This window comes from Brachypodium distachyon, chromosome 1 (genome assembly GCF_000005505.3).
Source record: "Brachypodium distachyon strain Bd21 chromosome 1, Brachypodium_distachyon_v3.0, whole genome shotgun sequence".
Classification (NCBI taxonomy): Eukaryota; Viridiplantae; Streptophyta; class Magnoliopsida; order Poales; family Poaceae; genus Brachypodium; species Brachypodium distachyon.
In genome coordinates this window covers 11,933,015-11,947,351 of record NC_016131.3, presented here as the reverse complement: position 1 = coordinate 11,947,351, position 14,337 = coordinate 11,933,015, and the positions used below count along the sequence as shown (strand labels likewise).

The following is a 14,337-nucleotide window of genomic DNA, read 5'->3' as shown; positions in this document are numbered from 1 at the left end:
AGCCCATTTGGCCATTGACTTCTCATGCAGCAAGCCAGCCCATGTAAACAGTACACAGAGGATATCACAGACGTCCTGCATCCTTAAACATCAGCCGTTCGTCTTCCCAGCTGCATTCTTGATAACTGCTATCTCCACGACTCCGCCATCATTTAAAATGCACCTAAAACTGAAAAACTGAAGAAGGTATTTGAACAGTCCAAAATCTCCATGACTGAGGTAGATGAGCCGCCGCTGTGTTTTACTTTAAAAACCTAGCCAGCCGTGCTTTCGCCACATCTGTCCGACATGCTACCCACTTCCACCGGCCATTGCATCGTCGGCCACCCCTTTCATGGCATCGCCGTCGTCCTCCGCCCCCGTTCAGGCCACCGGTGGCTCCCCGTCCCCTACAGCGCCGCTCGCTCTCCCCCGTCCCCCACACCTACAGCGCCGCTCGCTCCGTCCCCCACACGCCGCCGCCCCATACGAAAGCCGGTCGGCCTGCCCCAGCAGAGGAGGAATGCGTTGGGGCGTTGCTCCCCTGCCTCCTGCTCGGGCCGACACGCCAACGGGCGGAGCTGCCGCTGCACCGCTCCTGGATTAGCCTCGATGCCGCCTATGCTGTATAGGGAGAGAGTCATCCTGCTTCCATGTGACTTCTTTCGCAGGTAATTTTCGATTGGAATTTTCTATTTTGATACGCGACACACCAAAAGAGTATTTCCGATCTGATTTTTTAGTACTTGCTGTTCCTATTTCATCCATGATTGCTTCAATTTAATCCTAAATTTAGCTATTAAACCTTGATTACCATCCCTACACTATCGTTTCTCCATTGTAAAGGCAATATCTGTTTAGGCATGCTTAAGGGAACAAACTAGGTGAACGATGTACTATGCCATTTCTTATTGTAGGATTGATTATTTTAGACATGCTCATTTCTGGAAATCACTGGTCAGGAGGTGCCGAAACAAGACCGTGATAATTAATCCAGCTAGCTCAATTTGTTTGTTGTACGCTTTAATTATCTGATTCTCCAAACAAAGCGGCGGTGGGGTTGGTTCAACAGACATGAACGGGGGTTGTGGGTAGCGTGGCCAACACCTACTATTGTGTTCCTCATGTTTCTGAACCTAAACACTGGAACACATAATTTTGGCAATTTCAGCCGTCGGCTGCAGCTGAACGCAGAAAGCCTGCCTTTTGACGCTAGAGTGACAGACCGTCAAGGCAGGATCGACCTTCATATGAGCCAATCTTCAAGTCCTGAGATATAGATGATCAAGGTGAGGTACCAATGATTCCTTTTTAGCATCTGAACTGTTTGTTTGTCCCTAATTCATTAAGTCTCTCACTAGATTTTTGCGGAAGAGTGATGATGATCAGTAGTGCTCAAGACCAATAAAAGACCTGCACATTGTTTTTCTGTGTAGTTGTGCACTCACCCAGATCTATGCATGCAGGTGATTCTTTCGTAAGATTTGTGGCGACTGTTGTTGGTCTTCTGGATTACACGTTTTTTTCATGAGCTCTTTTACGGCGATTGTCGAGTACTTTTCGGTACTCCTGTTAGAATTAATTTTGTCCATTGATTTATACTTAACTATTGGCCGTTTCTATATCTATATCTATTCCTAAAATCGCCAACCATTGTAAAACTTGTATTTTTTTTTCATACCTGTACAAATTCTCCAAGGGTATTTCATTAATTGGAGTTGTTCTCACCCTACATTGCGTGTTGACATTTACACCTTGCGAGTTGTTTGCAGTGAAGATTATAGAGACAAGCCATGCAACAAGAAGATATGCATGTGTGTATCACTGCGACATCTAGCAAAAGTTTGGGCTGCAGTTAAATTATCTAACGAGGGGTTCTATATATTCATATTAGGGAACTGTATTTATGTATAGACAATCCTTGTGTTTTGGCATTGGTGGATAGTTGAATAAACTATGGAATCCAGTGTATGTTGTTCTATATACATGTTTAATTTCAGTTACTATAAGCATTTTTGGGCTTTAGGTTTTTCTGAATGAGATCAAATTGTACCAAGGTAGGTTTTTCTAACGCACTTTTGTATGTGCCTAAGATAAGCTTCATGTGTGTTCTACTCTCAGATTATTATTATTTTAAAATCCAACAATCTTTATTGGACAATTGTCAATTCGTTCACCATCAAGGTTACAATGAAGTCCGGTGGGTCATCAGTCAACTAGCTCTCAGAGCCAAGCTTTTTTACTTGCCTTGATAGCTCATGAACGACCCCATCTGCCTCTGAAAAAAATGAGTTCTTCAACATGTTTCTGCAGCAATGAGTGGTAATCTTTTTCATGCCTTGCTATCTCAAGAACTACCACATTTTCCTCTTGAACAATGAGACGTTATTACACGTTTCTGAGGAAAATGGTAGTTGAATTGGTAGTTCTGATATACTATTAAAAAGTACGATAGAGAATATAGATATCCGGCTGAAAAATTGAAAATGTTGACCGAAAGTTTATTTTAGACATACAAATAACCAAATATAAAAAATGCGCTGAAGATGCTTTAAGCAACCAAGTTTTGATAAGAAAAATAACCTAGCAAGAGGTTGATTTCTTTTTCCGACTTCTATCTTATTTCAAATGTATACGGACTGCATGTGAACCACGGCGTCGTCGATTCTCATTATAGGTGGATCCCACCTTTCATCATTTGTGACGTTGGCATGTGAACAACTTGGTCAGCAAATCGCATGCCTACTTATCGACACAGTGTAGTTTGACCGGAAAGGCAACGAACTGACTTTTAATATTTTTTTCTAATTACTATCTATGACTAAAAAGCGTTTACATACGTGTAATATTTCGACAACTAATATGAATCGGAGAAAGTATGTAGTTATTAGGGTCTCTTAGAATACCACGGCAACGCGCAGGGAATCCACAGGTACCCTTGATGGTTCTGCCATGCTTCGTGTGACATGCAAGTGCAACTGCAGTTTTAAATTAAAGCGCGTCGATCAATTTGCAAGATCTAAACACTGTTTTTAGAAAGCTCCTAGTTCTTTAAGAACACTCAGATACGATCCTTATTGTATAAGCCCAACCCGAGTTGCATTGGTTTGTATTTTTCTTGTCACGTCGGAGATGCCATGTGAGCCTTGCTCGTCAGTTTTGTGATTAGTTCGGCGAAAGAGAAAATTTGGATTCTATGATACATCTTTTCACAGATTTTGTGGTTGTAATCGAATTTTAAAAGTTCAGGTTTTGTACGAATATTATTTGAAAGGTTGAATTCCTTGATATCTTTTCTTCCGAAAGGTTCTAGCTTGTGCCCATCAATGGTTGCGGAAATCCAATCAGTAACGGAATAAAATCACCCATCAAGAATCGACAAAGAATAGAAAAGTAATCCAGATCAGGACCCAATATAAGAATTCACAGAGTAAATTGCACGACGCGTGGGATCACTTTTATGCAAGGACTTGCAAAACGCGGAATAGAGGCTTCCTAAACCATGTTCGGGGAATTCACTTTCACGAGTTGTTGTACTAGAGTGATATTGAATGCCGAATGTATATAGTGTATGATTGTAACACAAGCATAGGCGGGGAGTCTACTCGTGTAGTTTTCTTGTAACCAAACTATTGTAAATCTTCCTTGTTGATCAATATATAAGGATGGGCTCCTACGAGCTAGGGTTAACCGATAGGGTTTTTACCTAAAGATCTTTGGTGTATTTTTACTAGAACTCACAATAAGAACATGAAGATGTTGCTGAGGCGACAAATAAGTACACGACTGTTTTACACGTACTACCTCAGTCTGTCATTAGTCTGTCATTAGGAGGCATACTTTTTTTCTTCATGCTCTCTATATCAGGCCTATTTCTCAAATGATCCACAACAGCCTTCCGCCGACCAAAGAAATAAATAAGGCTTGCATGCAGCTCCAACTAATCAAACAAAGAAATAAGAAGCTACCTTTGATACTTGTGCTAGTAAATTTTACGTCCAGAAGAAACGGACGGAGGGAGTAGTTTGTAACAAAAGAAAGAAATGAGGGACTCTTTGATTCGTAGGATTTTAAAATTAAAGGAATATGAAAGACATAGAAATTAGATGTCATGCCAGATTAAATCCTACAAGAATTAAAAAAAAAGAAATTTGCAATATAAACCATTTACTGCAACGCAAGAACAGGAACTTTACTTAAAGTATGTATATGCTAGTCATAGTTGCCATAAAAACAAACAAAACTTTATGTGAGGTCCGAAGTTGCAGGCAAAGTATTTCATATGAAAAATTTCTAGATTTTAAATCCTCTGAATAAAAATAGTAGTATAGAAAACAAAAATCCTTGGGAATAGAATCCTTTATAACCCCCGTAATATATTTCTTAAAATCAAATAGGCCTGAAAGGGTCACAGACCTTAAAAGGCCTCTTGGAAGAGTCGAGCACCACTGCCCAACCGCGGCACGAAACGATTCGCATCTCCGTTCCCCATCCATGGCGGACGAGGACCCATCCCCCGCCGCCGCCTTCCCCCGCGAGGCATCTCCCACCATCCTCGACTCCCTCGGCGAGGACATCACCCGCATCGTGTACCCAGTCTCCGCCTGCATGCTCATCGTCGTCCTCCTCGTCTCCGCCCTATCCTCCCCCTCCTCCCCGTCCCCCATCACAGCTTCTTTCGCCGTCGCCACCGGCGGCAGCGCCCCCAGCGGTGGTTCCGGCGACGACCTCACCACCGCCCTCATCACCGCCGGAACCTTCGTGGTCTCCGTCACGGCTGCCACCTTCCTCCTGGCGCTCCTCTTCTACCTCCGCTGCACGCCCTGCCTCCGCGCCTACCTTGGGTTCTCCGCGATCTGGATTCTCCTCCTCCTCGGTGGCCAGATATCCCTGCTCCTCCTCTCCCGCCTCCGCCTCCCGCTCGACGCCGTCTCCTTCGCGCTCCTCCTCCTCAACGCGGTCGCGGCGCTGGCACTGGCCACGCTCTCGCCGAAATCCGTCCCCATCGCGCTCCACCAGTCCGCGCTCCTCGTCATCGCCGTGCTCACTGCCTTCTGGTTCACGCTGCTTCCAGAGTGGACCACCTGGGCGCTGCTCGTGGCCATGGCCGTCTACGACCTCGGAGCCGTGCTGATACCTGGTGGCCCTTTAAGAGTGCTACTTGAACTGGCCATTGAGAGGAACGAGGAGATACCGGCGTTGGTCTACGAAGCTCGGCCAGTGGATCCCCGGCAAGGCCAGAATTGGCGGGTATGGAGGGAAAGGAGGCAGCCTGGTGGCAATTTGGATCCCAATTCCACAGTTGAGGTTATTGGTGAGGTGTTGGGGAGAAATCCTGTGCCGGATGTGAGCTCTGATCCTGCCGGTGCACAAATCAGCGAGGTGTTGGCATTGCCAGAGACTAGATTGACTGTTGCTGAAATGAGTGTACCATTGATCCAGTCACATCCAGATCGAGCAACGGAAGAGGACATTGATGATGAAGATGAAGATGGCATTGGTTTGGGCTCATCAGGGGCAATCAAGCTTGGGTTGGGAGACTTCATATTCTATAGCATACTCGTCGGGAGGGCTGCTATGTACGATTACATGACGGTCTATGCGTGCTATCTTGCCATCATTGCAGGGCTCGGCATCACTCTGCTATTGCTGGCATTCTACCGCAAGGCATTGCCTGCCCTGCCAGTGTCCATTACCCTTGGCGTCTTGTTTTATGTGCTCACGAGAACATTACTCGAGACCTTTGTTATGCAGTGCTCCACAAACCTTGTAATGTTTTAGCATCCATGGAGCATTGCATGTTTGTATGTTATCGTATAGTTCACAATTAAGGCCTTCAACAGTTGGTTAGGTCTTGTTTGTGGAATTGTTAATCTGGGCTAGGCTGTGTTTCTGAAACTGTTAATCTGGTGTCTCATGTGACATGCTCCTGCATGGATTGGCTGTTAACAATTTCTGCAGTTTTTGACGGTACTGATATCTTTACTTATTTGTCCAGAAGAAGGTACTTCTCTTATGAATATGTTATTTTGCCTATGATTTTTTTCTTTGAATTTTGTTGTCAAGATATTTACTTTGTTATATGTACTATACTCATGTTGTGGTGATGTCATTAAGTATTCTTCAATCATTTGTCAGTAATATATGATTTCAACTTATATGAACTCATGGACGGGGGCAGCAACTAGGGCTCGGCAGGGGTTTGCAGGACTAACTAGGATGGGGGCGTGTGTGTTTTCCCCACCATATACACATCAACATTAGTTTCTGTTCACTATAATTCCCATCTCGCCCTTCTCTTCAAAGAACAAAGAACACTACTTGCTCAAGTTGTGTTGGAATTAAATGTATATATGTGGCTTAAGCACTCTCTAGCTGTACTTCATCCCGGCTGACTAGCATCAAGTGTTGTTCCTGACACTATAATCTTGCAAGTTGAATTCTGAACTCTAAAGTTAAAACTTGTTCCGTGTTGTCGCAATTGTATTCGGGTGCTTTTGCAGTCCATATTCTACAACTAACAATACCCCTGCCAATATTTTACTGTGAATCGTGAGAACAGAACTTACCGGGGGGACCCTCCGAATTGATGATAGGTTATCAGCATGGTATCATTCTGCTTGATGAACAGCTTATCAACACACAATAAAGATTTCTTTTTCTAATCTACACTATGCCATTCTGCTTGATGAACAGCTTATCAACGTGCAATAAATATTTCTTTTCTAATTTACACTATACCATTCTGCTTGTGCGCATGGGTACAGATTTACAGTTAATACCTCTATAACTAGTCATTCACTCATCTAAAGTGACCCTTAATGAGCTACACTTCCAGCTGTTTGAGCTGTTCTGACCTCACTAACACCTAAAACACTCTGAGATTTGAAGGGTTTAGGTGACTTCCAAGTCTAAAGCAGCTTCAGAATATGAGAATGCTCAATGCGATGACGGCACAGCAGGAGTTACAAAACATAAGAAAACGCTCTGATGCAAGATTCAGCACCTGATATTAAGAACTACCTATTGTCCTAGTTACTATCGTAGGCGAGTTTGAATTAGTCTGAAATGGCATATGGAAATACTCCCTCCGTCCAACAAAAGATGTCTCAAGTTTGTCAATTTGAATGTATCTAGATACGATTTTGTGTATAAATGCATTCAAATTTAATCAAAGTCGAGACATCCTTTGTTGGACGGATGGAGTATTTATAAAACAGAAGTTCAGTTAGCTATCAATCTTGGCTGCAGTTAGTCCGAGTTGACTGTTGAGTACACAGCAAATAATAATGATCACATTTGCATCTGACCTTTTTTTAAGGTGCATGAGAAGGCAAGACTTTATGCCCAGATGATGCAAATGTGATCATTACCTTAAATCGAATACCTATTTGTAGTCTGGCAAACAACTGCAGAAGTGCACGACCAAATAAATCTTGTACCAACCTGGTACTGTTCACCCTGCAATTGCTTTCATAAATCGCTTATTTGAAGCCGCATCATCCTCAGTATGTCAAAGACGCAATCATTGATTGCATAAACTGGTTAGTTCTTTCATGTAATTTATGTGATTTGGTTTCAGCCCTGTGGAAAATATCAGGTCTGAAACAAAATCAACCACACATGGAGATCAAAACACTTTCTGAATACTAGGTGATTGAAAGCATTGAATGCACAGCCACAGATGATACAAGATACTGATCAGAATTAAAAGAGAGCGACGACTTGAACAAATTTGTAACCAGATCAGTGGAACGAATTCTGCAGCCATGTGAGCTGAGTAAGGAAGTGCAATAAGAAAATTACATGCAGTCCTCCTGCATGGTCTTGAAAAAGAAGGAAAAAATGCAATGAGCACAAAAGTAGTATCATAACGGTTGCTACATGCTACAGAGTCATGGGTCCAAGATACAACAAAATTTGCATTGCTGCTACCTGGATGAAACTGCTCTCTACTACTACTAGGGAACAACCAAACCTAGAACTAATGGACTGATTGTAAATAGATACATTTCAATGTTTGAGATTGAGAAACAATATAGGCAGCGACACATGTTAAGGACACTGGCCATTGAAAAAGACAGAATTGTGCATAATGATTGTATTGAAAGCAATCCTGGTATCATGTTCCTCAATTAACTATTCATAGCCAAAATGGAGTTCTGCCACATGAATGGTAAAGAAACTGTAGCCGATTTCAGAGAACACCAAGCATTCCTTCACTCCGAAGGCTGCTGGCAACCCATGATGGATCCGGCTCAGACTTTGGTGTTCTGCTGCTGTAGTTACATATATTGGGAGCCGGAAGGCTGTGAACAAGCGACTCATGATCCAGTTCAAGCAACTGTTTACAAGGTTGAGTGACTGCAGATTCGGGAACATTTGAAGCTCTTTTACGATCAGCAACACTGTGAAACTTCTTGTGGCCTCCCAATGCCCGACCAGACAGGAAGACCTTCCCACAGAGCTTGCATTCATGACTAGTTGTTGCCTTGATCACCTCTGAAAGACTGACGAACTTCACTTCCTCATAAGAGCTAGAAGTTTGTGGCTCCATCAACTCATCATCTCCAAATGGGCCATGAACAGGAGAATTCAGGTCCATCTCTGCCATCGGCGTATGGTACCCCATGTTACCATCCATCTCACAATCTTTATCATGATCCACAGAAGCTGCGTACCTGCCATGATCTTTTGAAAGCATCACAAGAATGTGCGCGGCACCCACCTCCTCTATCCCATATGTCATCATCTCAGGGGTCAGAGCAGTGTCCAGAACCATCCTCCTTGTCCTCTTCTTCTTCATTAGAGCCTCAGATATAGCACCATTGTGAACACCATCACCTGTTGATGCCTTGTGCTCCACCACCATCTTCTTCTCACGGCGAGAGTGTATCTTCATGTGCATCAACAGGGCATCACAGGAAGCAAAGGCCTTGAAGCATAGCTGACATTCAGTCTTGGGGAATAACGTCCAAGCCTCATCATCACTAAAAGTGGAATCTGATAGCACCCGCGTCCTCCAGCGACTCTCCCGGTGATCGTACCCCTCGCTGTCGATGCTCGGATTTCCACTCAGCCGTTTCTTGTGTATGTTCCTGTGGAGTGCCATGTGGCCTCCAAGTGAGTTCCCAGAAGGGAAGCTCTTCTTGCAGTGTTTGCACCAGTGCTTCCTTCCCCTCGGCGGCATGTCTGGATAGTGCCAAGAATTTAAGTAAGAATTGACATAACAAGATGATACCAGCAAGAATTGAAATGCTACATACTGGTTCATAAATCTGGCTTCTAAAAGGGTTATTTTTATTCCCTATAAAGGGGTTCTTCTATGGCGGCAGAAAAGGAGAATGGGTGGAATTTTTACCTAAAATCTTTGAGCTTGTAGATTCCGCTTATAACTGAATGGAAACTATTTGATTGGATTACAAACGGAAGACAAAAACTTGATAGATGCTACTCGTGGGGAAAAAACAAGAACCGCAGAAATGGAACCGTTTGGAGGTAAAAGAATAGAATCCTGAAAATTTCAAACTTCAACCACCAAGAAAGCAGCTAGGGTTCCGCCACATTATTATCGAAAGCTAGCATCTTTAACACGGAGCGAACAATCAATAACTCTAAAAATCTGTGCGGACCCTTGAAAACCCGCCTCCTTCATACAAAAAAAATCCCGTCTCCTCCATAAAAGAAAGAAAAGAAACACAGAAGAAAACCCACCTATCCTCGATTCCAGGTTCTTGGCCGCTTGAGGAATCAGGAGGACGTTCTTGGCACGTTTGGGGGAAAAAGGGCAGCTTCCTCTCGTGCTAGCTGTGCGTGCTGTGCCTTCTGCGCCGCGGCGGTGTTCTTGACGAGTAGCCGATTTTGGGAGGGACGAGACGTGGGCCGAGGAGCCAGGCCTGCCTTTTCTTTTCTTTTTTTCAGCTGAGAGGAGGACCGCCTTTTTTTTTAAGTTGGGTGCTGGAAGGAACCGGCTTGGAGAAGAGGAAGGAAAACTGGTTCTTGGAAATGTGTATTGCAGGACCCTTTTTTTTAGGGTCTGAACTCACGAGTATCGGATGTCCCCAATGGGACAACTCACGAGTAAATGCTGGAGTGTAAACGTCTAGTCGTCTGTCAGCTAACCCGGAAAACATATCGCAAGATATACTGCCGCATGGAATCTCTATTTATTGGAACTATTTATTCTGCTAGCGGTTTTTATTCGTAGCGCTCTTTTTTCCTTTGTTTTGCTCTTTCTCTTTCATTTTATTCAAAATTTTACCTACTCCCCCGTCCGGGTTTATAAGACCCGCACGGAATTTTATTCGGAACTTTGATCAAAATTATATTGGTAATATAACGTAACTGTGGCGCAAAATAGATATCATTGCATTTGTATTGAAAAAGAAAAAACTCTTTCTAAAGATATAACTTTTATATACATGTATGAAATATTATTTGTAAAATTGTTGATCAAAGTATGACACATATGTCAATACGTGTCTTATAAATCAGACGGAGGGAGTATCTACCAGTCCTGGGCACGCGCCAAACCACTCAGGTTTCCGTGTCTTGGAACAAGTGAAGGAGTGCTCGGAGTGGTGTGAGGTGGTGACCGTGCTGTGGCACCTGGTGTTGAGGATGGGCAGTGTCCTTGCATCGACAAATGGATGGTGGTGTTCCGAACGAGAGCGGTGACCAGCGCGACTCGATGGCGGCGGTGGTTAGTGGTACGGTGCAGACCTCACTCCCCATGTCATGATGCATGGTTGACAAGTTCCCCATGGGGTGACTCATGTTCCTTCAGCAAGCTTGCTTAATGGAGGTTTGGGGGATGCTCGACAGAGAGATACGTGTCAAGACAAAGTTTTATCAAAGCTCTGCCGATGTTGGGACCGTCGAAGTAGGAGGTCCACAATCTACAAAATTGTGAGGACAACCATCAAGCTAGTCATAGTGGGGAGTAACACAAACTACTAGTATATGTTATTACCTCAATATTGGATAGCAACATAATTTGTGGTAACATGGTAAACCTCATTTATTGCCCTATAAACTCATTCTATCTTGGGAAGTGTGATGTGAAGGTTAGGCTGGTCATGTGGGAGTAACATCGATGTAGTACCATGCATATGATACTACTCTATGTTACTATCTTCATTGTGCATAGTATCATAAGCATTGGTATCATAGCACATTCATTTATTGCTTTGCAAGAGACATTATATCTTGAGAAGCGCTATGGTACCGGTGTCATATTATGGTACTACCAGCATCCATTTCTTCATTTAATGACATGCCACACAACCAAGTGCCTAGGTGGCATTGCATGATACTAGTTATGTTACTCCCACCATGACCGGCCTTACCATATACTTCTCTCTCCTCATTTAATCACATATGACATCACAAAATTGCTTAGTTAACACTTATGCAGCCACACTGTCTGCCAACAAGGCGCGTGATGTAGGCAAAAAGCTAGACTTGATGGCGGGCTCGGCGCTGCGGCTTCGAGCTTCCATCGATGAGCTCGCCAATCCAGCATGAAGTACGGACCATCAGGGAAGCACGTGTCACCCCGACGTGGAATTGGAATCCGTGCCAATTCACTTACGGCGGCATTAATTCCAGCCCGCATGACAATTAATATAATATAGATCAATCCATGGATTGAGAGAAATACTCCTATATGTTGCGTCCAAGGCCTCTCCCGATGGAGGTTTCTTGACACGATATTTTAGACATTTTGCTGACATGGCATACTAGTTAATGAACATATGCAAAAACATTTATTAGTCCAATCATTTTGCTGACATGCCATATTAGTTAATGAACATATCCAAAGACATTTATTAGTCCAATGGAAGCTTTCTCTTGCTAGAGATACTAGCTACTCTTGCACGTGAACACATGCAAAAATATTTATTAGTCCAATCACATACAAGCATGAGTAGTAAATCAATTAATGTCAACCCTTGTTAGATATTACAACAACTAAGAGACCGTACATTGGTGGTATCTTGTGAATTGTCACCACCTAAGATAGCGTGCTGAATTCCATCAGAACATGAGGAGTATATGCCAAGATGTTGTGCAGTCTGAACTCATCGTATCGACGATATTTGTGAGGAAGGTACTTTATCTTTTTTGTGAAGGATAAAGACAACCATATTGTTAAGGACTGAAATAATGCGCGAACGTGCCTGTGTTAGAGCATCTGCGCGGACAGCATGGGAAACTAGAGCATCCCACATGCATGCATGTCTATTTATTTTATAAAACGCAACTTCGAAATGTTATATCTCTCAAATCGTATACTCCCTCCGCTCAACAAAAGATGTCTCAAGTTTGTCAAAATTTGGATGTACCTAGACATGACTTATTGTATTGATTCATTCAAATTTAGTCAAAGTTGAGACATCCTTTGTTAGACGGAGGGAGTACTTAATTTACGATCCGTTTTCACGATTTAAATTTGTCTCGATGTGATCTTCAAAACTAGATTTCATATTGTTATGTTTCGAAAAAAAAACATTCATCTTAAAAGTTGGCACACTCTAATATATAAAGTTGTCACCATGTAATATACAAAGTTGCCACCCTCTAATATATAAATTTGCAACATCGTGCTATAGGCGGACGACAGCACCAGCCAATCCGGCGTTAGCTCAACTGGCCCTTTTTCGTCAGATCACAACTAGGCACATCTTTGCATGTCCTCCTTTCCAATCTTATTGCTACCTCCATTCAAAATCACCACCATAAAAAATCCTAACCTAACACAAAGTTGCCACCCCTAACGAGTATAAATTGCCATCCATAGTAATACAAATTGCCATCTATACTGAACACAAATTGTCATTCATAGTAAATACAAATTGCCACCTATAATGAACACGAATCGTCAACCCCTAGTGAGCACAAATTGCCACATGTAATTGACACAAATAACCATGTCCGTCCATTTTAGTCATAATATACCACCCACCACTGCATCCCCCGTCTCTTCTACTACAAATTGAGTCATCATCTTCATTCAGAATGAGCACACGCAAATCCTATCTTCATGCCGTCCATAAAGAAATTGCCAACCCTAATGAATGCGAATTGCCACTAACAAACACAAATTGTCCCTGAACGTCGGACGGGAAGAGGAGCAGCTACGGCTAGCAGTGTTGTTTAACCCCAAGAACGCCGGACATGATGAGCAAGCAAGCACGACGTTGACGGGTATTGCTCATGGTAGCGAAGCTGGCGACCCTCGGCGGAAGCAGCGCGCAGAGGCTTGGGCAGCATGCGTGGCGCCGGATGCAGAGGCAGAGCGCTCGTCCCTTGGGCAGACGGACCGGGGAACCGGGGAACGAGTGCACGTCACGCGGGGAGACCGCAGACCGTTATAATTTAACATGGCAACTTGTTTCAAAGGAGTCGCCTAGTAACTTAGTAGGCTGATTATTTTTTTGTCAAAACATATCCGAGTGGGATCTGCTTTTGAAGCGCTCGTCGATACGAATCCACGTCGATACGAATCCAACGATAAAAACGGATCAAAAATCAGATATACGGTTGAAGCTACCTAACATTTTGAAATTAGGAAAACAGCTTTGTTTCTTTTCTCTAGACCTGCATGCATGCGTGCACCGCAGTTCTCCCGTTATAAAATGGCCCGCGCTAGGCGTCGGCCGGGCGGTTGAAACGCAATGATCGGCCGCCCTGCTGGCCGTTGGATCGTTGTGCTTACTGCCGTTTGATGGATTTGTGCTCCCACGTTGGAGGCAGGCATTCAACGTAGCTTCTTGCTGCTAATGACCACGGTTCATACGAGATTTTTTAAATTGTTGCGAGACCAATGTTGTGACGAAATACATCACGTGGGGTTTTTTGTTGCGAGGGACCAATGTCGCGATAAATTTTCAATGCTGCAAATCATTCATACGAGATTTTTAATGTTGCGAGAGACCAATGTTGCGACGAAATACAACATGTGAGATTTTTTGTGTTGCGAGGAACCAATGTTGCAATAAGTTTTCGATGCTGCACATGCTTCATACGAGATTCTTTTATGTTGCGAGAGACCAATGTTGGAACGGAATACTACATGTGGGACTTTTTATGTTCCAAGAGATCAATGTTGCAAATGGTTCATACGAGGCAATGGGACGCCGGGCGTGTGATACTTACGAAGTTAGACTACACATACGGGAGCAAGTGAAGAACGCAGGAGATCTATGTCACAGTTCCACACATAAGGTGCACACATGTAAACTAATGAATGTGTAGATCTACGTGCACTTGCACGCGCGGTACGCTGCGATCGGTCAAGCGAACTCTACACGGATGTGCGGACCCGATCGATTGGACGCCTGCGGGAGGCTGCGA

General features: G+C 43.5%; 2 protein-coding genes and 1 long non-coding RNA gene across 4 annotated transcripts; 2 read left to right on the top strand and 1 right to left on the bottom strand.

Annotated features, from left to right (window-relative positions):
• The first annotated feature begins 122 nt into the window (after window positions 1-122).
• Window positions 123-2,019, top strand: LOC104582942. Of its 2 annotated transcripts, XR_001405621.2 has the most exons (3): window positions 129-650; window positions 1,151-1,268; window positions 1,446-2,019. It is a non-coding gene; the product is annotated as an uncharacterized LOC104582942 (long non-coding RNA). The 2 variants fall into 2 exon arrangements; XR_002966305.1 differs by having other exon boundaries at window positions 123-650; window positions 1,151-2,019.
• Window positions 2,020-4,408: 2,389 nt separating this feature from the next.
• On the top strand, window positions 4,409-6,015 carry LOC100835500 (presenilin-like protein At2g29900). Its single transcript, XM_014897847.2, has one exon. It carries the CDS (start codon window positions 4,474-4,476, stop codon window positions 5,758-5,760), a length of 1,287 nt encoding a protein of 428 aa, XP_014753333.1. The 5' UTR covers window positions 4,409-4,473; the 3' UTR covers window positions 5,761-6,015.
• A 1,815-nt stretch (window positions 6,016-7,830) lies between these two features.
• Window positions 7,831-9,968, bottom strand: LOC104582938. Its single transcript, XM_010234481.2, has 2 exons — window positions 9,694-9,968; window positions 7,831-9,171 (listed from the first exon to the last, which is right to left on the bottom strand). The coding sequence occupies exon 2, from the start codon at window positions 9,167-9,169 to the stop codon at window positions 8,177-8,179; it is 993 nt and encodes a 330-aa protein (XP_010232783.1). The 5' UTR covers window positions 9,170-9,171; window positions 9,694-9,968; the 3' UTR covers window positions 7,831-8,176.
• Window positions 9,969-14,337: the final 4,369 nt, after the last annotated feature.